Below are 24183 nucleotides of genomic sequence, written 5' to 3' on the forward strand. Positions count from 1 at the left end.
ATTCCTTCTTTGCCTATTTTCCATTCCATTTACATTTTCTCTGAACTTCTTTATACAATTTTCATTTTCTTGGTTGTTTTCCTGCCTTTCTTCAATGACTGTTATTTTCATCTGAATCTGTTCTCCCTTGAGCATCTTGTAACTTATTCCTCATTTCTGAGACAATTTTGTCTTTTTCTTCCATTTCTTTCCTGAGTTTAAACAACTCCCCTTTTACTTCTGATTTTTGTCCATTTCTGGTCTCAGTTTTTGAATTTGTTTCCCAGTGGTTTATCGTGTCCTCAAAAGTTTGTCTGAAATACATTTGTTTGGAATGTTCACTTTTCGTGTCCTCCTTCACGAATGCTTATTGGAAATTTTCCTCAGTTGAAATGTAGGGAATTTCACTTCCTGACTTTCTGCAGTAGCTCTGTACGGACTTAACTTTCCTCTTGTTCACAGGTATGGTATTTTATGCTTCTCTTTTTTCTTACTGGCCCTAAAATTTTCCTTTTTTCTCTTTCCCCTTAAAAATTTCAAAAGAGGGCTTCTCCCTTTTGCCTTTTTTACTCCTCCAGAATCTATGCATTTTGATGACTGCCCCCTTAAATCATGCCTGTACCTTTTAAATCATGTATGTACTTTGAAGTTTCTTTCCTGTAGTTCATGTTCTGATCTGCCTGGACACTTTTTAGTATTTCCAGAGTTAGGGTGCATTTAGTCTTTGCGGTGGCAGTTCCAGATCAACCTCAGACTCCTTCCCTAGTTTCCTTTTTCTGTCTTTACTGCAGTTATTTTGGTCTACCTTTGTCTGCCACAGAGCCTTTTATTGAGGGAAGTGGGGCAGAAGTGTGAGAGCGCCACGCATGGGGATTTGGTGATTTTTTTTTTCCTCCTCATTTTACTTAATTATTTTGAAGATTTGACATTATCTGCCTTCGAGTTATATAGAGTATGGTTTTGTGTAGAATTTACTTTTTCTTTCTTGTTTCATATTGCTTGTGAAGGGAATATTAGGAGGCAGACAGCTAAGTAGCTGCCACGTCTTTAGTTACCTGAAAGCCCCTATAAATAGGTTACTAACGAAATAGTTTTAAAAGCTTCAGGAAGAACATGACAGCTCGTGGCTGTCCCTTAGTGCTCTGGAGGAAAACGAGTGTCAGTATGAGGACCCTATCCGCTACTCAAAGCTCTCTGGCTGTAGTGTAAATGAAGTTCACTAGTGACCTTGGTGTATTTTCTCCACTTACAAACTTTTGACATCTGTGGTTTTGATCTGGTCCACCTCCATTTCCCCTTTCTTCTGGAAATATCACTTAGATTTCCTTTGGGGACCACCCTCAGTTGCAGAGATAGACACATCTCACATAGAGACCTAACCAGTCAGTATATAATTCATCTTCCAAGTCACAGTGATTGGTTGAAGGTGGCGTTGAACCAATCCTTCCAATGAGACTCAATCCTGATCTCTTATTAGAACTATATAAGAAAAGGAAAACACTCTGCTGGGGTTGGTAATCAGGAAATATTCCAGTCTGTTTTAGTCTTCTATATATTGTTCATCGTTTCTGACCATTTAGAAAAGGGATTACATTAGCAAATGGTTTACAGAGTCCCTATTGCCCAAGGAAATCCAAGGTGGAGAAAATATTATAGTGTGGTGCCACCACAGAGCCACCTTGCTCAATGAAGTGAGAGATCACCAGAGACAAAAGCGCAGAATAAACACTCTTGAGAGGAGAGATGTCAAATATTATCAAGTAGTCAAATTTCTTAGAAAATCTCTTTTTTCAAAAGTATTCTGGGGTAGACCCCACAGCTGAAGTAAAGGAGGACTAGTCCTCCCTTTTTGTTAACAGGCTCAAATATAAACTAGGGAACTTATTAAGAAGAAAAATTGAAATGTGAAACTATTTTTAGAAAATATATAATATGTGGCCAGATGTTTTTAGAGAGGCTTAGAGAGTAAACAAACTATGGCTCTCTAGATAAAATTGACCCCTGAGATTAAAAACTAGACCAAAACGTCTTCTGTTAAGAATGGGAAGCCTGTAGGTAAAGAAGCCAGGAGAATAGTGCAAGTGAAAGGAGCACTGAAATAACAATGGTTCAGTACTGGCTAAGAAGCTGAAGGACAGTCCAAAATCTGTCTCATCGTGGCCGCTCTGAGGGAGACCTGAGTCCACAACAGTTCCTCGTCCTTTCTCTAAACTCCCAAGTGGAACAATATAGCATTCTTGTGGATATTAGTGTTCTCTACCCTTAATCCTGCTACTCTGGAACATCAGATCCTCAGAGGAGTTTTGAAGTTGTCTAAAAAGCAAAATGACTTACAGTGAGAGAGAGAGAGAGAGAAGAATTTTGTCTTAATGTAAAAATGACTGACATGATAAAAGATGATGAAGAATTTGAAAATGTATAGTAATCATAGAAGCTTGAGAAGAAATAAACTTTATTTGATTTGGTCTACTGGAACCACTCTAAAAACTGAGAATTTACAATAAATCTCAACCTGTATCTGATACTTTGGGATCCCTGTTGGAGAAATATTCCTTTATTCTTTGTGGCACCTACAGATTTAACAGGCAGGATCTACTTCCAGAGAAAATATACTGCAGCCCTTTCATATTATCAGATTTTAGCTGATGTGACTTTAGAATACCTACACTAGCCTAAAGAAATGACTCAAGGAATTACCAAGGATACTTACATGTGGAATCCCCCCAAAAAAGGTCAAACTCATAGAAACAGAGATTAGAAAAGTGATTTCCAGGGGTTGGGAGGTAGAGGAAATAGGAAGCAGTTGGGAAAAGGGTACAAACTTTCAGTTATAAGATAATGTATAACATGATGATTGTGGTTGAAAATACTGTCTTGTATAACTAAAATTTACTAACAGAGTAGAAACTAAATGCTGTCACCAAATTTTTTTTTAAAAGATGTGAGGTGATGGATGTGTTAATTAGCAAGATGAGAAGAATCTTTCACAGTGAATATCAAATTATTACAATGTATACTTTAAATATCTTATAATTTAATGTCAGTTATACCTCAATAAAGCTGATGAGAAAAATTACCAAAGAAATAGCTATGGTCTCAAAATCCCCAAGGGTAAAAGACTTTACAGACAGGCTAACTGGAACAAAGTCAGTTAGAGTTCAGATTGATTCTTCCTTCATTTTCATAAATCTCTTTTTGTACTGACAGGAAAAGGTTAGGCCGTGCTCCAGGGGTGTTAAAGACATGGCACTGCCTGTCCCTTAAATCAGTAGAAGCCATGGCTTAGTCTCCTTGCTTCAGAACAATTACAGTCTTCAAGAAATTAGTCAAAGGATCTTCAGATCTTGTGTTAGGCTCACCTTTAAATCTGTTGTTACCACATGCAGTAAATCTCTATTGCTAAAGGAAATCACTCATCATTTTCCTACTAGTTAACTAAATAATTATAAACTATTGCCACTTTCTTTTTCCCATATTACCATCTACTGGTATAATATTCTTTGAATATACAGAATAGTTACAATAATTGTTTTAATGTCCTTGTCTGTCAACTCTAATATTTGTGTTAGTTCTGGGTCAATTTTGATTTTCTCATTATGTTCCTGCAGAAATCGGGTACCATTTTTTTCCTAAATATTCTTAAGCTCTGTTTTGGAACACAGTTACTTGGAAATGGGTCATTTGGGGCCATGCTGTTAAGATTTGTTAGGAGCAGAGCTGTGTTGACTCCAGGGCTCACTATTCGCTACTACTGAGGCAAGGGGCCCTGTTGTATACTACCCAGTGCCCATAAGTCACAAGGTTTCCAATTCTGGCTGGTGAGAACTGGTACTGTGTGTGTGTGTGTGTGTGTGTGTGCGCGTGCGTGCGTGTACGTGTGCATGCACGTGCATCCTGGGCACTGTCACTTCTAACCCTTTTGGATGGTTTTTTCTCCAGCCTTAGGTAGATTCCTCAAAGGCATGTGCTAACCGGTACTCAGCTCAACACTCAGAGAGGACCTTGTGGACATCTCTGAGATGCTTCCTCTGTGCAGCTCTCTCCTCTCCCATACTCTGTCCTGGAACGCTTGCAGCCTGTGTCTCCCTGGACTCTCAATTCTCGTTCCTTAACCCAGGGAACCCATCCTGATTTCCACTCCTTGCATCATAGCCTGAACTCCCTCAAGGCTGTAAGTTGAGGCAACAATAGGGCTCACCTCACTTGTTCCCTTTCTCTCAGGGATGAGAGTGCTTTGTTGCTTGATGTCCAGTCTCTTAAAAACCATTGTTTCATATTTTGTCTGTTTTTTTGTGATTTCAAATGAAAGTAGAGGGTCACAATAGAAGCTAGTATATATAATAGACACTCTAAACGTACTATAGAAACACTTCTAAAGTATCATAGAAATACTTTAACAAATCATCACACTAAACAGGCAGTTTTAACTATAATCTTGACTAGAATTGATCACCAATCTAACTCTATAATTCTCCTCTTGTTCTGGATGAGGACATTAATATTCTTGGCATGTGACTGTCGCGACAACACTCATTTGCAACCCATTAAGATTGATCATCTCTCCTGTGCAGCAATTGGGATCTTTGTTCCTATGCATAATTCAGGACCAAGGTTGTCAGTGCCACCCCAGGACCAAGGTTAATTGTTCTATGGGGCTCTTAGTTAGGCTGTTTCAAGATTCTGACTCCCCAATACCATCAAATTGACAATACCTCCTTACCTCCAAAGGGATAAATACTATAGGAGTTAGACAACCTCAGGAGGCTTTTACCAGCCTGCCAATCAGTGGGTCCCTCACTCTTGAAAGTCAGACACAGAAATGGACGCCCTCCAGGAAACTTGCCTCTGAATATCAATTAATCAACAATAGTCTCACTCAAGTACTACACATCTACAGATGATGTCAACCTACTTAAACCTCTGAAACTCTTCCAGTGCTTGAACTCCGTGCTTCCTCAAAACCCTATATAAAATCAGCAGTTTGCTCTGATCAGGGAGGCCACTGTCTGACTAACTTATCTCTCCCCTACCACAGTAAGCAATAAATTCAGCTGTGTTTTTTTATTTTTTAGTATTTTGTTCTATTTTATTTATTTATTTTGGGCTGCACTGGGTATTCGTTGCTGCATGTGGGCTTTCTCTGGTTGCGGAGAGCAGGGGCTACTCTTCGTTGCAGTGCGTGGGCTTCTCATTGTGGTGGCTTCTCTTGTTGCGGAGCATGGGCTCTAGGCACGCGGGCTTCAGTAGTTGCAGCATGCGGGCTCAGTAGTTGCAGCACGCAGGCCCTAGAGCGCAGGCTTCAGTAGTTGTGGCACATGGGCTTAGTTGCTCTGCAGCATGTGGGATCTTCCTGGACCAGGGATTGAACCCATGTCCCCTGCTTTGGCAGGTGGATTCTTAAACACTGTGCCACCAGGGAAGTCCCCAGCTGTGTTTTTTTTTATGTTAGATATTGAGTGGTGGGCTCATCAACCTCTGAGAGTCTGATATTCTAATTTTATAATTGCTCCCTTGATTTAGGTCCTAATACTATTACCAGCAGCTACCATTACTTGAGCATCAATTAAGCCAGGTATTATGCCAGCTGTTTACATACTTTAAATCTGGATTACTTAATCTGAAATGAGAAGATAAAGCTGAATGTATTGCTTACTATAGTAAGGGAGAGCTACATTGGTCAGGTATAATCTCCTGGAACAGAGTTGAATAAACTTCTTTGTAAATGTCCAAGGAAGCTGCAAATACAACCTCTGAGATATCTTATATACCAATAGAGATATGGTCTTATAAAAGGTGTGCTAGTAATTACCCAGCATAGAAGGGTATACGTTTACTAGACAGTGGGAGAGTTTTTACCACTTTTCAGGTGATCGTATTTCCAGGGATTATCTAGTAGATGTTAGACTAGGACATTTCACTGAAATAAAGTATCATATCATTTAGTTGCCAAATCATCCAGTACCTCATTAAATGCTTTTTGATAAAATTTACTTAAAACAATAGCCAAGTATCATGCAACAGCATTTCCTATCATACAACACATTAATATAAATTTATTGGGGGGAAAATGGGGAAAGGGACAAAAAAGATGGGGTGGTTCTATGTTGATATCAAAGAGTTCATAAAAGGATAAACTCAGGTCCAAAATCTTCAGTCCACATCAAAGACTTCATGTTCTGATGACGTTGGAAACAGCCCAGCCCTAGTTGCTGGGCTCAGGGAATCAGGGTGATGTAGCTGTTCTAAGTGAAGAAGCTCCTCTGTCAAGGACATCACTTTCTCTTTAGTTCAGAATGACACTTCTTGGGCACAAGTCTAAGATTCTGTTTATTCTCCCATCGATGTAGAGACTGATTGGATATGCCGTTGTGCCTTTTATCTTGGTCCTGTTGGAAAGAACACACACCCCAAAACTGTTAGAAACTAACTGCAGAGCTGAGGACCTGTTTTGTCTTTATGGATGTCATTTTTCAAGATAGGTGGTTCTAAACTAGACAGCTTGGGAGAGGTAGAACTTTTAAGAAAGAAATTCAGTTCATTGGTTTTCCAAACAGTAGTTAAATCTACAGATTAGTGGAGAGTAGCTGGATGAAGAGAGAACTTGTGTAGTTAGAAATCTGAGAAGGAACAAATCCAGAATTGCTTAAGACAGCCAAATATTCCACCTTTTCCCGCCACCTGTCTTCCCTCTGCAACCGGTTTTTGGTCAGCTCAAGTTGTAGGCCATCGAGTCTGCAGTTAAACCAGCGCTGAGCTTCTTCCAGGTTAGCTGTTATCTGCACATACAAATGTTCTCATTAAAATTTACAACAAAGGAACACTTAATCTTTTTGTGTATTAGTTCAAGAGACTCTTTCTTTCTTTTTTTTTTTTTTGCGGTACGCGGGCCTCTCACTGTTGCGGCCTCTCCCGTTGTGGAGCACAGGCTCCGGACACGCAGGCCCAGCGGCCATGACTCACGGGCCTAGCTGCTCTGCAGCGTGTGGGATATTCCCGGACTGGGGCACGAACCCATGTCCCCTGCATCGGCAGGTGGACTCTCAACCACTGCGCCACCAGGGAAGCCCGAGACTCTTTCTTTTTACACTGTATAATTTAAAAGCTTTATTTCCCCCCACAATTAGCAAATGGGCTTCATATTAGTTAAACTGGAAGTTTTCTTCCTATAGTTGCCAGTTCAAGAGACTTTACTTAGGGCTTCCCTGGTGGCGCAGTGGTTGAGAGTCTGCCTGCCGATGAAGGGGAAGCGGGTTCGTGACCTGGTCCGGGAGGATCCCACGTGCCGCGGAGCGACTGGGCCCGTGAGCCATGGCCGCTGAGCCTGCGCGTCCGGAGCCTGTGCTCCGCAACGGAAGAGGCCGCAACGGTGAGAGGCCCGCATACCACAAAAAAAAAGACTTTACTTAGATATTAAAAGACTCAAATTCTAACTGCATGGTCTTTGCAACCTGTTTACATAATACACATCCTCCTATAGATGAGAGAATTGCTGAATATGGAGTTAAACAATGAATGCAAACCTGATTTTCATGCATTTGTTAATATTTCCTGGATGTGAACTGAGATGAGCGGGCTCAGGAGAAAGTTACGATAGGAGTGAAAGTACAAGATGGCATTGAAAATTCATGTGGTAGTTCAAACCACACTTTGAGTTCTGTTCTCTAAGACTAAACACTTCTCCAAAGTCCCTGAACTGTAAAGCCTAGATTTTCCTGCTGTGCTTTATAAAGGTAATACAGTGAATTAGTAAAAACACTGGACCAGCTTAGTGTAAATGGTATTTTTTTATTTCCTTTATCAAAATATTTTATACTTTAGCTCCTAAGCACAAATTTCCAAATGATCTGTTAGACTTGAAAACAGTCCCTCTAATAGTCTGCCTTTGAAGATGATCTAGAATCAGTATTCATTTACTTGACAGATGTTTATTGAGAGCCTATATGTGCCTGGCACTTTTCTATGTATTTGGGATATTTTATTTTGAAGGTAGAGCCAACAGGTTTTTATTATATATAAAGGTTGCTTCAAAATAGCTGTAGAACATATCCTCTAGAATAAAAAGGAAAATGACTGTTTTTCCCCCTTTGATTATTTATGTTTCATGGACAGCATTTTCACGTTTTGACTCTGAGGTCTCAGAGACTACTGTATTTCTCTCTTGCTTGGGAGAAGGCAAGTTCGATGAGAGCAGGGGCTTTGTCTGGCTTATTCACTCTATATCTCCATCACCTAACACAGCACCAGCCAAATAATAGGTCCTTTATAAATTTGTGCTACTATGTACTTGTCCCATATTAACCAGGTCACAGTGTGGGTACAAAATAGTGAGATAAGAAAACAGAGCTCTGCTTGTCATTTAACTTTTAGAAAGCTACAAAGCTAAAGTATTTTTCAGGTCTGTTTGTGCATCCTGATGACAGACACACTCCCATCCACCCCCAAACCAAACCCCCCTTTTCTCTTTATCAGAAGTTGAGGGAAAGATGCTTGAAATGACATTCATTGTACACCATGTCTCCTTTTGTATGGTGAATGAGAATAGAGCCAACATTTATTGAAACTTACTCCAAGCCATCTATCGGAGTAACAGTGGTAGGTAATAACTTCCTGACTACTATAGAAGTGGTAACTGATGAGTTACAGAAAGTAAATGTAACTTCCTTAAGGGCCCAGTAAGTGTCATTGTTGGCAAACTCACAAGAGAGGAGTCCATATTCCTTTTAATTAATTAATTAATTTTTTAAAACATCTTCATTGGAGTATAATTGCTTTACAATGGTGTGTTAGGTTCTGCTTTATAACAAAGTAAATCAGTTATACATATACATATGTTCCCATATCTCTTCCCTTTTGCGTCTCCCTCCCTCCCTATCCCAGCCCTCTAGGTGGTCACAAAGCACCGAGCTGATCTCCCTGTGCTACGCGGCCGCTTCCCACTAGCTAGCTATTTTACATTCGGTAGTGTATATATGTCTGTGCCACTCTCTCACTTCGTCCCAGCTTACCCTTCCCCCTCCCTGTATCCTCAAGTCCATTCTCTAGTAGGTCTGTGTCTTTATTCCCGTCTTGCCCCTAGGTTCTTCATGACCTTTTTTTTTTTTAATAGATTCCATATGTATGTGTTAGCATACGGTATTTGATTTTCTCTTTGACTTCACTCTGTATGACAGACTCTAGATCCATCCACCTCACTACAAATAACTCAATTTCATTTTTTTTATGGCTGAGTAATATTCCATTGTATATATGTGCCACATCTTCTTTATCCATTCATCTGTCGATGGACACTTAGGTTGCTTCCATGTCCTTGCTATTGTATACAGAGCTGCAATGAACATTGTGGTACATGACTCTTTTTGAATTATGGTTTGCTCAGGGTATATGCCCAGTAGTGGGATTGCTGGGTCATATGGTAGTTCTATTTTTGGTTTTTTAAGGAACCTCCATACTGTTCTCTATAGTGGCTGTATCAGTTTACATTCCCAACAACAGTGCAAGAGGGTTCCCTTTTCTCCACACCCTCTCCAGCATTTACTGTTTGTAGATTATTTGATGATGGCCATTCAGACTGGTGTGAGGTGATACCTCATTGTAGTTTTGATTTGCATTTCTCTAATGATTAGTGATGGTGAGCATCTTTTCATGTGTTTGTTGGCCATCTGTGTCTTCTTTGGAGAATGTCTCTTTAGGTCTGCCCACTTTTGGATTGGGTTTTCTGTTTTTTTGATATTGAGCTGCATGAGCTGCTTGTAAATTTTGGAGATTAATCCTTTGTGAGTTGCTTCATTTGCAAATATTTTCTCCCATTCTGAGGGTTGTCTTCTCATCTTGTTTATGGTTTCCTTTGCTGTGCAAAAGCTTTTAAGTTTCATTAGGTCCCATTTGTTTGTTTTTATTTCCGTTTCTCTAGGAGGTGGGTCAAAAAGGATCTTGCTGTGATTTATGTTATAGAGTGTCCACTTACATTTAGGTCTTTAATCCATTTTGAGTTTATTTTTGTGTATGGTGTTAGGGAGTGTTCTAATTTCATTCTTTTACATGTAGCTCTCCAGTTTTCCCAGCACCACTTATTGAAGAGGCTGTCTTTTATCCATTGTATATTCTTGCCTCCTTTATCAAAGATAAGGTGACCATATGTGCATGGGTTTATCTCTGGGCTTCCTATCCTGTTCCATTGATCTATATTTCTGTTTCTGTGCCAGTACCATATTGTCTTGATAACTGTAGCTTTGTAGTCTGGGGGCCTGATTCCTCCAGCTCCGTCTTTCCTTCTCAAGATTGCTTTGGCTATTCGGGGTCTCTTGTGTTTCCATACAAATTGTGAAACTTGTAAGTTGCTTTGTGCAGTATAGTCATATTCACAAATGTTGATTCTTCCAATCCAAGAACATGGATCTGTTTGTATCATCTTTAACTTCTTTCATCAGTGTCTTATAGTTTTCTGCATACAGGTCTTTTGTCTCCTTAGGTAGGTTTCTTCCTAGGTATTTTATTCTTTTCGTTGCAATGGTAAATGGGAGTGTTTCCTTAATTTCACTTTCAGATTCTTCATCATTAGTGTATAGGCATGCAAGAGATTCCTGTGCATTAATTTTGTATCCTGCTACTCTACCAAATTCATTGATTAGCTCTTGTAGTTTTCTGGTAGCATCTTTAGGATTCTCTATGTATAGTATCATGTCATCTACAAACAGTGACAGCTTTACTTCTTTTCTGATTTGGATTCCTTTTATTTCTTTTTCTTCTCTGATTGCTGTGGCTAAAACTTCCAGAACTATGCTGAATAACAGTGGTAAGAGTGGGCAACCTTGTCTTGTTCCTGATCTTAGAGGAAATGGTTTCAGTTTTTCACCATTGAGGACAATATGCCTACTTTCTGGAGGGTTTTTTATCATAAATCAGTGTTGAATTTTGTCAAAAGCTTTCTCTGCATCTATTGAGATGGTCATATGCTTTTTCTCCTTCAATTTGTTAATATGGTGTATCACATTGATTGATTTGCATATATTGAGAATCCTTGCATTCCTGGGATAAACCCCACTTGATCATGGTGTATGATCCTTTTAATGTGCTGTTGGATTCTGTTTGCTAGTATTTAGTTGAGGATTTTTGCATCTATGTTCATCAGCGATGTTGGCCTGTAGTTTTCTTTCTTTGTGACATCTTTGGCTTTGGTATCAGGGTGATGGTGGCCTCGTAGAATGAGTTTGGGCGTGTTCCTTCCTCTGCTATATTTTGGAAGAGTTTGAGAAAGATAGGTGTTAGCTCTTCTCTAAATGTTTGATAGAATTCACCTGTGAAGCCATCTGGTCCTGGCCTTTTGTTTGCTGGAAGATTTTTAATCACAGTTTCAATTTCAGTGCTTGTGACTGGACTGTTCATATTTTCTATTTCTTCTTGGTTCAGTCTCGGCAGGTTGTGCATTTCTAAGAATTTGTCCATTTTTTCCAGGTTGTCCATTTTATTGGCATAGAGTTGCTTGTAGTAATCTCTCATGATCCTTTGTATTTCTGCAGTGTCAGTTGTTACTTCTCCTTTTTCATTTCTAGTTCTATTGATTTGAGTCTTCTCCCTTTTTTCTTGATGAGTCTGGCTAATGGTTTATCAATTTTGTTTATCTTCTCAAAGAACCAGCTTTTAGTTTTATTGATCTTTGTTTCATTTCTTTTTCATTTATTTCTGATCTTTATGATTTCTTTCCTTCTGCTAACTTTGGGGTTATTTTGTTCTTCCTTCTCTAATCGCTTTAGGTGTAAGGTTAAGTTGTTTGAGATGTTTCTTGTTTCTTGAGGTAGGATTGTATTGCTATAAACTTCCCTCTTAGAACTGCTTCTGCTGCATCCCATAGGTTTTGGGTCGTCATGTTTTCATTGTCATTTGTTTCTAGGTATTTTTTGATTTCCTCTGATTTCTTCAGTGATCTCTTGGTTATTTAGCTGTGTATTGTTTAGCCTCCATGTATTTGTATTTCCTACAGATTTTTTCCTGTAGTTAATTGATGTCTAGTCTCATAGCATTTTGGTCAGAACAGATGCTTCATACAATTTCAATTTTCTTAAATTTACTGAGGCTTGACTTGTGACCCAAGATATGATCTATTCTGAGTGTTCCATGAGCACTTGAGAAGAAAGTGTATTCTGTTGTTTCTGGATGGAATGTCCTATAAATATCAGTTAAGCCCATCTTGTTTAATGTATCATTTGAAGCTTGTGTTTCCTTATTTCTTTCCAGTTTGGATGATCTGTCCATTGGTGAAAGTGGGGTGTTAAAGTCCCCTACTGTGATTTTGTTGCTGTTGATTTCCCCTTTTATGGCTGTTAGCATTTGCCTTATGTTTTGCAGTGCTCCTATGTTGGGTGCATAAATATTTACAATTGTTATATCTTCTTCTTGGATCAATCCCTTGATCATTATGTAGTGTCCTTTGTCTCTTGTAATAGTCTTGATTTTAAAGTCTATTTTGTCTGATATCGGAATTGCTACTCCAGCTTTCTTTTGATTTCCATTTGCATGGAATATCTTTTTTTCCATCGTCTCACTTTCAGTCTGTATGTGTCCCTAGGTCTGAAGTGGCTCTCTTGTAGACAGCATATATATGGGTATTGTCTTTGTATCCATTCAGCCAGTGTATGTCTTTTGGTTGGTGCATTTAATCCATTTACATTTAAGGTAATTATTGATATGTATGTTCCTATTACCATTTTCTTAATTGTTTTGAGTTTGTTTTTGTAGGTCTTTTCCTTCTCCTCTTGTGTTTCCTGCCTACAGAAGTTCCTTTAGCATTTGTTGTAAAGCTGGTTTGGTGGTGCTGAATTCTCTTCGCTTTTGCTTGTCTGTTAAAATTTCAATTTCTCTGTTGAATCTGAATGAGATCCTTGCTGTGTAGAGTAATATTGTTTGTAGGTTTTTCCCTTTCACCACTTTAATTATGTTCTGCACTCCCTTCTGCATTGCAGAGTTTCTGCTGAAAAATCAGCTCTTAACCTTATGGGGATTCCCTTCTATGTTATTTGTTGCTTTTCCTTTGCTGCTTTTAATATTTTTTCCTTGTATTTAATTTTTGATAGTTTGATTAATGTGTCTCGGTGTGTTTCTCTTTGGGTTTATCCTGTGTGGTACTCTCTGTGCTTCCTGGACTTGATTGACTATTTCATTTCCCATGTTAGGGAAGTTTTCAACTATAATCTCTTCAAATATTTTCTGAGTGCCTTTCTTTTTCTCTTCTTCTTCTGGGACCCCTATATTTCGAATGTTGGTGTGTTTAATATTGTACCAGAGGTCTCTAAAACTGCCCTCAATTCTTTTCATTCTTTTTTCTTTATTCTGCTCCCTGGCAGTTATTTCCACCATCTTATCTTCCAGCTCACTTATCCGTTCTTTTGCCTCAGTTATTCTGCTACTGATTTCTTCTAGAGTATTTTTAATTTCAGTAACTGTTTGTTTGTTTGCTCTTTAATTCTTCTAGATCCTTGTTAAATGCTTCTTGTAATTTCTCCATTCTGTTTCTGAGATTTTGGATCATCTTTACTATCATTACTCTGAATTCTCTTTCAGGTGGCTTGCCTATTTCATCTTCACTTATTTGTCTTGTAGGTTTTTACCTTGTTCCTTCGTCTGTAACATTTTTTTTTTTTGTCGTTTCATTTTTTTTTGATGGGTGGTGCTGTATTCCTATCTTACTGGTTGTTTGGCCTGAGACGTCCAGCACTGGAGTTTGCAGGCAGTTGGATAGAGTCAGGTCTTGGTGCAGAGATGAGGACCTCTAGGATGCCTCACTCCCATTGATATTCCCTGGGATTTGAGTTTCTCTGTTCATCCAGCAGACTTGGAGCTCCCACTACAGGAGCTTGGGCCTGACCTCTGTCCTGGGAACCAAGATCTTGCAAGCTTTGTAGCATTGTAAAAAAAAAAAAAGGAAAAAAAGGAGCAGAGCAGCACAATATCAAAGAATAAAAAAGAAAATAAAATTAATTAGAAAGATAAATATATTAGGAAATACAAAACTATAATTGAAACAACTGCAACAAGGTAAAATAAAACCACAACAGAAAAAAGAAATAAAAAAGGGGGAGGGTACAAGCCAAAAGGAGAGAACAACAAAGTATAAAGAATAAAGTAAAATTAGAAAAATAAGATTAGGAAATATAAAAATATAAGAGAATCAACAATGAGTCAACAAGGTAAAACAGAACCCCAATCTAAGAGAGGAAAAAAGAAAAAAAAAAGCCTTGGCTATGGGGTGGGGTTTAGGCAGGGGTGGTACTTAGGCAGGGGTGGGGTTTAAGGTGGGGCAGGACCTAGGCTCAGGAGCCCCATAGCAGGAAAAGGCTCTGGGGGTGGGGCCTAGGTGGGGTGATGTTCAAGTGTGGGGCAGGGCCTCTGCTTAGGACCTGGGTGGAAGGAAAGGACGGCCTCTGGAGTGTGGAGTTCTGGAGTTTGGAGGTGAGGCCCTGAGTGAGGGTGTGTGGGTGGGGTTTAGGCCCAGTGCCTTGGAGCGGGTCTCAGAGGGGGTCTCTGAGTGTAGAGGTGGGGCCTTGGGTGGGGGTGTAGGGGCAGGGCTTGGGCTCTGCACAGTAGGAGAGAGGCTCCGAGGATTAGGCCCAGGAGCCCAACAGGGAAAGTGCTGGCCCTGTTTCCCTCCATTCCTCTGTGTCCTCCCCCACTGTCTCCTCCAGGGTCTCCCCCTTTGCTGCTGGACCCCTAACCGTGGGTGGGTCCCACTGGGTGTAGGAACTCCTCCCCTCCCCCAGCCACCCCCCAGGGGTGCTGGTCCCACAGGTCCAGCCTTTATTTTTGCTCCCTCTTCCCTCCCACTCCCTCAGGACCCGCACTACTGGAGGGGGCCTCAGTGGGCAGAGGGTCAGGCCCAGGATCGCAGCAGGTTCCCAGGGGCCCAACTGGGCAGGGGAAACCTGGCCCTGCTCTCTTTTGATCCTCTGCCCTCCCAGTGGTCCCCAAATTTCCCCCTTCGGGCATGGAATCCCTTCCCTTCCCCCAGCCGCCTCTCAGGTGCCAGTCCCATCCCACCTCTGCTTTTCCTTCACTCCCCACCAATGCCTCATGTCCTACCTGGTCTCTGGGGGTTCCTCCCATCCCCTTAGGTGTCAGTGGTCCCCCACTGGTGCCTGGTAGGTGCCCTAGTTGTGAGGAGACGTGAATTCCGCGTCCTCCTAGTACACCATCTTCACTCTGCCCCCTCCATATTCCTTTCAATATACCATTCTGACAGTCATATTATCATGTAAGTTAATGGCTACAAAAAGGATAAACTGGCAGCAATGTCACTGTGATACCTTTAGCTTAAGAACCTCTTCTTTTTTGAATTTTATTTATTATACAGCAGGTTCTTATTGGTTATCTATTTTATACATATTAGGTTATATATGTCAATCCCAATTCCAGGGATTTCTGGAATTTCAGGGACTTAGACTACCAAGTTAATATTTGTCAATATCAATCAATATTTTAGCATTCTATATGATGTCTCATCAAGACACAGAATCTTAATCTAAAACTATTCTTTATAACAGAAGCTATACTGAGTAAGGTATTGGTTCTTGCCTTTTGCACTCCTGACAGCTATGTTACTGAAGGATATTACACTGACTTGTGTTTCAGGGTCATCATGTCTGAGGAAGCTTGTCTAAGTCTTCATGTCCGTGGGTCTGGCTCACCTGTTCTGATTCCACACTAGCTTCTTTCAGTTTATTCTCTGTTGCCTCTTTACATTTCTTCAGATGTCTAATAGTTTCTTCCAATTCCTGAAAATGTGATACAAAGACTTTTTACAAACTCCCAATGTACTATATATGGAAGAAAAAGCTTCATTATTGTAGTAAATGAGCAACCAAATTATGAAAGTATGATGGGGTACTTTCTAACTGCAGGTGCTACCAGACTATAAGATAAAAACTATTATTTTCAGTTTAACCTACAGTATACATTTGTGTATATGATTACAGATTTTGATTTACAGATTCTCCTGAGAAAATGTGATTAACATCTCTTTCCAGAACTGGGGAATACTTTTCATAGCAGACAATCTCTGTTGGAAAGCAAGAGCTTGATGGTCTCTTGAAGTCCCTTTTCCGTAATAAAATGTGCTTTTCATTAGGTTGGGAGTAGATAAAAGTCCTGTAACGGCAACAGATGTATCTGAGCTACAGGGAAGAACCAAGGGGTGTAAAGTTCCTGAAACACTATTAGGTTCAGAAGTCTTACTTAGTCACTAGTACTTTGCATATGTGAGCTTTAGCCGTTCTTTAAAAATGAGTATCATTTTTATTAAGTTGAACATGAAGACAAGGTGCCATAGTCAAAGCTCCAGGCTTCATTCCTAGATGTGATTCTAAGGACTTGTCTTCTACACAGCCTAGAAAAGCCAGGTGCCCTCATGCTGGGTTTTGCACACGGCCTTTGCTGGTAATCTTTGAGATGAGTCTTAGGACCCCTCTTACCTGGCACCTATGCTCCAGCTCCCGCCTCCTCCTCCACTCTGCCTCGAGTCGCAGCTCTTGCTGTTTATTCCGAGCTGACAGATCATATTGGCTCTTGGCCAACAACTGCATCTCCTTCTGTAGGTTAGTCATTTCAGATACAAATTTCTGGATACTCAGTGACTGGTAGGGCACAAAGAGGGAGACGGTTGGTGAACCTGTCCAAGTTTGGGATTTCATGTGAATGGTAAACAGAGTGTGTGGAAATCATATACCTGTTCATAGTTTTTTTTCTGATATTGATCCTTAATTATCTCCATTTGCCTCAATTCTGTTTCTATTTGCTGAAAGTAAATGTGGAAATAACATAGAAAGATGATCAGTGGAAAAACTGGCTTGCTCTTTTTGCCTATAGGCTAACAGAAAGAATCCCACATGAGATCCACAGTTACCAGTTCCTGCTGGGCTCTCCTTCCCATCCAGCCCCCTGACCCCGAAAGAGCAAAGTCTTGTACAATCACTGTGGAAGAGACAGCTGGGGAGCCAGAATGTGACACTGGCAGCTAATGAGAAACCAAACACTGATGCAGCAGTATCTCTGTGGGAAAAGTCTCCCCCCACCTCCCCCCAGGCAATCTGCCCACTTCCCAGGTGTAGCTGTAATTCCCAGAGAACCCATGGTGGTGGTAGTGCTCTGAAACCATCCTCCCCAGACACCACTGCCTGCCTGGATCCTCATCAGATACTAAGGAGGTGAGAGGAGAGTTAGGGTTTCTCATACAACCTTCATCCTCTCTATATTCTGAGCATTATTCGCCTTAGCTGACAAGTGGAGCTTAATTTGGGCCTTTTGACTCTTTATTTTCTCCTTGCTGCTGTTCAGTGTCTTTTCCAACTCTGTAAGTTTCTGCCGCAGCTCTCGGTTGGTCCGGGATACCTCCACTGATCTGAAGTTGGCTTCATCAAGGGCTTTCTTCAGCTGTGGGATACAAAGGGAAAATTAGAATGTTTTAACCTTCCATTCAGTAAGAGAAGCTTATGTTTAGCTGTGTCCCTATATTTTGTTCTCTTTGGACCTTTCTTTTAAAAAGGAGGTTAAGTGATGGGACTTCCCTGGTGGTCCAGTGGCTAAGACTCTGTGCTCCCAATGCAGGGGGGCCGGGTTTGATCCCTGGTCAGGGAACTAGATCCTGTGTGCCACAACTAAAGATCCTGTGTGCTGCAACTAAGACCTGGCACAGCCAAATAAATAGATATTTAAAAAAGGAGGGTAAGTGAGGCAATAATAAGTAGATTTGTGGAGAAACACTCTCAGTGATTTTCATAATTTTTAACACTAAAGAACACAATTTTTCTTAGAACAGATAATGTAAATGTATGTTCATCATTTGCTTTCTAAGAGCATGGCTTTGGAATCAGACAGAAGTTAAAATCTCAGCTTCACCACACACTAGTCAAGTAATTTCCGATAATTAACTTCCCTAAGCCTCAGGTTCATCATTGGAAAAGTATGTGAATAGCCTACATCGTAGGATTCATGTAACAGTTAAACAAGATGAGGCAGAGAAGGAATATAGAGCCTGGCACACACTAATTGCTCAGTGCTCACTGCTGTGCTTTAAAGGTTTTGTTTTTTTTTTTTAAAAAGCTTAAGCTCGTCTCTTTCTGTCACTTGTGACCTCATGTATGGAGAAGTGGAAATAAATTATATGGCAGTTTATGTAAATACACCTATCAGTTATTGACTATCCTTGCATGTATTTTTATAATATTGCTTTTTTTCTATTGAGGTATATAGTTGATTTACGATATTATATTAGTTTTAGGTGTATGACATAGTGATTAAAATTTTTTATAGATTATACTCCAGTTATTATAAAATACTGGCTATATTCCCTGTGCTGTACAATATATCCTTGTAGCTTATTTACATAGTTTATAGTTCTTATAAATATTGCTTTTTGTTTAGAAATTTTAATGAACTTGTCTAGTGGAAAAATAACATAGTGATTACTATTAAAAACAAGACAACAGGCCCACAATGAAGTCACTTATGCTAAGCCTTACGTCACCAAACTGAGACTTAATTACAGTTTTGGCTCTTCCAGAAAAGGACTCTTAAACCAGTCAATCAGGAATCGTCCGATCAGCATTAGTTGAGTAATCTGCCTGACAGACCCCTGCCACCCCTTAAAGGAAGTAACTCTGCTACTAGTAACTAATCTACTTTTTTGCCTAGTATAACTTCCTTGTTCCTGCTTCCCTCTGCCTATAAAAGTCTTTCATTTTATACAACTCCTCAGAGCGCCTTTCTATTGCAATTGATTGCATACGGCCTGATTCAAATTGATTTTTATTATTCTTCAATTTATCTTTTAACATTACTTAAATCATTTTACTGAGCTCCCCCTCCTCCTCATATGCCCTTAAATGAGTACCACTTGATTTTTAGGAAGAAGAGATGGCAGCTGAGAAGGGAGAAGATAGGAGGAGGGTGGTATTCTCTGTGGCTGGTAAGTATTTAACTCACGTCAAAGAAAAAAGTCAAAATTATTTGTTACCTTTTCTCTTATACTTGCTCATTCTCTCAGATCCTAACCTCACACTACAGTGTTAGTCTTTTATTATCACCCAACTCAATTTCTGTTAGATATTCCACCATTACCTCAATCACAGCTTTGTCAAAACTGGGTAAGCCCTAAAAACTAACCCTCAAAACCACCCTGGAAAGCAGTTGTGATGATTTCCATTTTGACTGAGGAAACTGAGACTCAGAAGTGAAGTCATCTGCACAGACAGTAAATTTACACATAGTAAATTTACACATTGCTAATAAGAGGCAGAGCTGGGAGTCTTAAACAGTGCTTAAACCCTGAGCCCACCCCTGCCACTAACTGCTCAAGACATGTTCCTTGGTCTCTCCTGCACAAGTTCACCATCTTTACTGATCCCTGTGAAAAGGATTTAAACTTTTAAGTATTCTGAACAACTCTCTCTGAATAAAGGTACTTTTAATTTCAGTGCCCATTTTTGTTTCCCACAGAAATTATTTTTATAATATTTTTAACACTTATATACAGTGCTTTTTCGATTTACAAAGCACCGTGTAAATAGTTGAATCTGACTTTGTGGCTGTGCGCTGTCAAGTGCAATTGCTAACTGCGCTAAATTTGGCAAAATACAGGCCGGCCGCCCCAAACAAGTCTTGGAATTATTTTAATTACTCCCTCCCCTTTGCTTATGATACATTTAGGGTCTGATTTTTCTATTAATTAAAATGGATTTTTGATTTGATTGATTGTTCTCTATTTTCAACAGAAACACTTTGCTTGGCTCTAATCATCTGAAGCCCAAAGTAACTGCTCTAGTTCCCTTGAGCCTCCATGTTTCCAGTTTCTCTTCATTCTTACGTACTCTCCACTGCTAATAGACTAACCTACCTAAAATTGTGCTCATAGCCTTCTCAGAAACCTACAGTGCTCTACTTTTACCTAATACTTTCCATCCAACATTCTGGTAGTCAAGGCCGTCTACCAGCTGGTCTCATCTAAGCTAACCCCTTTTTCTCAGAAATTTCCTAAAGTCTCTGCTCTGATCAAGAGAGGCAAATCCTTTTTCTTTGCTCACATGTCCTATTTATTTTTGTAACTAAGCTTTGTTCATCCTCTTACATAGAGAGTGTCACAGCCCTGTCAGCTCTGCCAGTCTCAACCCTGTATAATTTCGTCAAGCTTCCCTTCTTCTTCGATCACCCAACCAGCCTAAAACAAACTTTCCCTTACTTTTGAATTCCTTTGAAGTTGTACACAGCTTCTAGCTATCCAAGAAACATCTTCTGCTGTCTTCCTAGTTGTCTCATGTAAAGAGTGGAGATGACAATTAAATAAGGGGTCATTTAGCACAGACCACATCTTCTGCTGTTTTTACTTGTGCCTCTCAGGAGGAGGTAGGTGCATGATGGATGCTAGTTAAGTGAATTGAGGAGACAGGTGACTTGCCATCTGTCTAGCAGATGGCGGTCTCCTCCTTCCTCTTTCCCACTCAGTTATTATTCTCCAGTGGGAAGGCTGTCATCAAGGCATTCCTTCATTGGGCAGATAACTGTATATCAGAAACTTTTTGTGTGTTAATTTACAAACAGCATAGAGATGTATCTGGCTTGCTGGCGACAGGGGGATTAGAAGAGCCAAAGAACAACTGTAGCCATTCTCGGAAATCCTGTAGCTGGTTCTCCTCTTCAAAGGCATTCACCTAGAGGGAGACTTCCGTCACTTGCCTCCATACCTCAGTCACTTCCCGTTGTGCTGCTTTCTTTGCAGTTTCTCTCTCAATTTGAAACTGCTTTCTTAGAGCATCTATGCGTTCAGCATGCAGTTCTGCTTCTATTTTGGATTCTTCACTCATCTGTTCTCTGTTTTGAAAAACAGAGATGATAAATCACCTTTAGAAAACATCTTAGTAGATGTCATTTACCAATGAGAAGCAGATAAGTCACCAGGTAAAAATCACTGATCTGGAACTCATTAACAGAAGAAGAAATAAGCACTTACCTACAGCATTAAAAAACAAAAAGTCATTCAATAGAAAGAGATCCACCCAAAAAAGTGAAACACATACTCTTGTTTTAACCAATACTCAGTAGTCCTGAGCCAGCAACATTTCACCAGAATATAAAATTTGTACAGATTACAAATACGAAAAACACCTTCTTTGCTTTAGCTTATACTTGCCTGCTATATCAGTATGTTCACTACATGAAAGGAATAAAGATCCACGTGCACAATGCATTTCCCTTGGGTATAAATTTTCATGGGATGTTATTAATATCTAAATCCTATTTGCCTAGATAAAGTTTAACAAAAAACTTTAGTGGCTTGACCTGAACTTGATGGGTTTGACCTAACTAATCTCAGGACAAAACTGAAAACAATGAATGGTTTAGCAGCTGCTTAAATGGAATTATCCCACTCCTGGAGGGGTTATTCCCAACCATGCTTCTGTTTCTCCTTTTCCAAATCATACTTTTAAAGGACACATAAGCTTCTGATAGAAAAGGTTTGGCAGAAACATGTAAGTGTCCCTTCCAACTTGGTTTAAACCTTCATGTACGGAAGAAGACCGACAGCAGATGAGGGGAGAGCTGAAAAGGAGCGTACCCCAGCCAGCTAATATCTGCTCTGCTCCACTGTGCCTGCTTCCTTCACATGGCTCTGCTGGGAGTACTAGCTCAACAGGGAAAAAGGCTTTAACTGGTTTATGTGAATTAGCCAAGCTTACTCTCCCAGAGGCTCTCCCTAATTTCACTGCGACTGTACTGCCCTTACTTGAAGGTTTCCAAAGTCTGTCGCTCAAGTTCTTTGCTTTCCAATTTCTCTTGAACGTGATCAAGCTTTGTTTGCAGATGATTATTTGTCTGGAGAGCTTGCTCCAGGCTCATAGCCAGTTTCCTGTTGTCTTCTCTAGCTACATCTAGAGCTTTTTGTAGAGGCTCCATCTGAAAGAGAGAAGAATGATTGTTTTTAATTTCACGAGATTGTTTTTAATTCCACTGTAACAGATACAAGAAGTCCATAACACTGTATATTCACTCTTTAAACTTTGAAACAATAATTGTTTGGAACCAGAACCAAAGACTCCAGATGCCTGGAATATATATGTGAGAACTTATTACAGACAGTCCTTAGGAGACTCTTAGAAGGTGATAGGAAGGGTATGCTCCACTGGTCACTAGAGAGTTTTGGAAAATAGAGCCAACTTATTTATCCTAAGTTCTAAAGTTTTAAACCAGTTAAACTCCTCCCTTCCTGATCCTATGACCCTCTGGTCTCACTGCCTAGACAGATAAGAACTGGCAACTGTTCCCTGTATATCCTTCTAGAAAAAGCTTTTTATAGGAAATATCTCTATTTTATATGTGTGCATACGTGTAGATACATATTCATGTGTGTATACACCTATAAACACATGTGAGTATGCCTCCTTATTTAGTGGGATCACTCTAGCTACTTCTGACTAAAGTTATGTTGTTTTCTAAGCCCTTTAACTTCACTTATGCATTAATACATGAAAAGAATGCAGACCATATAAGACAAAGAGAGTTAGGCATAATTATGGTCCTGGTTTGCCAATAAATGGTTCACTGTAAGATCGCAGACCCATTTCCCATTTGGAAATATGTCACTGTTCAAAACTCAGACTTGAATGGAAAGGAAATTTACCCGATTGTTTTACTCCGTTTTTCCAAAATAGCAATATCCCAATAAAATAAAAAATATCAACATTATCATCTATAAAAACCTGGCTTCTACCTCACTGTTGTGCTGGGCCTCCACGACAAGGATCCTGGCCTGCCACTGGTCCACTTCTGCTTCCAGCTTCTGTACCCGCTGTTGATTTAGAGCCCTATAAATGAAGGGCACAGGGAGAGTGACCATAGAAAAGTACCATCTAGGAATGATACCACTGGGAGTTACAGGACACCTTCCAGGAAGCCCAAATGGCATATGCAGTGGGCTACAGGTGCTCAGAATATCTGAGAGTTGGCAGGTGACAATTAGTAGCTTCAGGTTAAGAAACTAATTTTCGTATGGATTAAAAACTTGTTCCATTTATGATTCAATTTGGCTTTATATATTAAACTATCAGTACATGTTAATGACTAACTTATGGGCTGGTAACTTTATACTATATATATTACTAGTACAAAAATATATCACCTCTATATGGACTGGCTTGCTGTTGAGATTTCTGCTTTTTACCTAGAATTTTATTGTGAATAGTAAACGTTTTTAATACCATCCCCTTGACTTTTTTTTAAGTTCAGAGGTAATACAGATTCATAATATGTAAGAAAACAAGCACAATGAAGAATATAAAACTCACTTGTTCTCCCATAACATAGAGGCAATATGCACCACTAATGTATTACAATGTGTCTTAGAGGTCTGATTAAACCCAAACCATTTGTTCATTAACCTAAAAGGGAAACTTTTATGTAATTTTTGAAACATTCAAAGGAGTTCACTTATAAAACATGGCTAAAAGTAGTTCTCAGAATGATTCATCTAAAATAAATAGGATACTAATAAATGGATAATTAATTCAAACAGAAGTAGACACTTGGCTTTAATCTTGACAATTACCGTTCTGTAGACCCAAGGGCAGGTATAAATGGTGTAGAAAACAGCAAGGATAAAACAGCATATATCACATGAATTTCTAGAATACATACTTATTTACCTCACTACAAAATATGAGAATTTTTGGATATCATTTTTATTTATAATTCCAGATTTTCCTGAATTTGCTAGCTCTTTAAATACCATTTTACTACTTTATTTTCACAAGGGAATCAATATAAAGTGACTGTTTCTTGACTGCACTCTGTTCTTTACTACAAGGCAGCAGAAAAATACAAGTACAAAGACAGAAAAATAATCTCTGGTACCTTTCTTTCTTGAGGCCTGCAATCTCTGAATCCCTCTGCCCAAGCTCTGTTTGCACTTTTTCCAGAGCGCCTTGCATCTTACTGTGAGAAGCCAACACATTCTCCAACATGATTGTAACTTTGCAGTTGTCTTCTTTAGCTTCTGCCAGTTGTCGGTGAAAGTTTCCCACCTAATAGAAAATGAAGTAAGACAAAGATATTTGATCCTTTCTGGTTATTCTTCTGCTGAGTCCCATGACTTCTAGAAGAGTATGGAAACCAGGTCTGGTAGAATGCTAAGAGGAATAATTAAAGTATATTTTATATTTATTTTGTTTCTTA

General features: G+C 39.6%; 1 protein-coding gene and 1 long non-coding RNA gene across 8 annotated transcripts in view; one reads left to right on the forward strand and one right to left on the reverse strand.

Moving 5' to 3' along the window:
• Positions 1-24183, forward strand: part of LOC116757185 — a 39562-nt gene that overhangs the window by 14590 nt on the left and 789 nt on the right. The window contains exon 2 of the long non-coding RNA XR_004350851.1: positions 18868-18928. This is a non-coding gene — a long non-coding RNA (uncharacterized LOC116757185). The remainder of the gene's footprint in view (positions 1-18867; positions 18929-24183) is intronic.
• The window catches only part of CCDC150 (coiled-coil domain containing 150), a 103413-nt gene continuing 85239 nt past the window's right edge, over positions 6010-24183 (reverse strand). For 6 of the 7 annotated variants that reach the window (XM_032638652.1, XM_032638653.1, XM_032638651.1 and 3 more), the window contains 10 exons: positions 23863-24032; positions 22724-22817; positions 21740-21909; positions 20700-20826; positions 17200-17394; positions 16691-16759; positions 16437-16598; positions 15654-15740; positions 6645-6755; positions 6010-6365 (listed from right to left, as the gene is read on the reverse strand). In XM_032638652.1, the coding sequence (XP_032494543.1) occupies positions 6252-6365; positions 6645-6755; positions 15654-15740; positions 16437-16598; positions 16691-16759; positions 17200-17394; positions 20700-20826; positions 21740-21909; positions 22724-22817; positions 23863-24032 (1299 nt within the window). In that variant the 3' untranslated portion in view covers positions 6010-6251. The remainder of the gene's footprint in view (positions 6366-6644; positions 6756-15653; positions 15741-16436; positions 16599-16690; positions 16760-17199; positions 17395-20699; positions 20827-21739; positions 21910-22723; positions 22818-23862; positions 24033-24183) is intronic. The other variant, XM_032638654.1, reaches the window with a different exon arrangement.

This window comes from Phocoena sinus, chromosome 7 (assembly GCF_008692025.1).
Source record: "Phocoena sinus isolate mPhoSin1 chromosome 7, mPhoSin1.pri, whole genome shotgun sequence".
NCBI lineage: Eukaryota > Metazoa > Chordata > Mammalia > Artiodactyla > Phocoenidae > Phocoena > Phocoena sinus.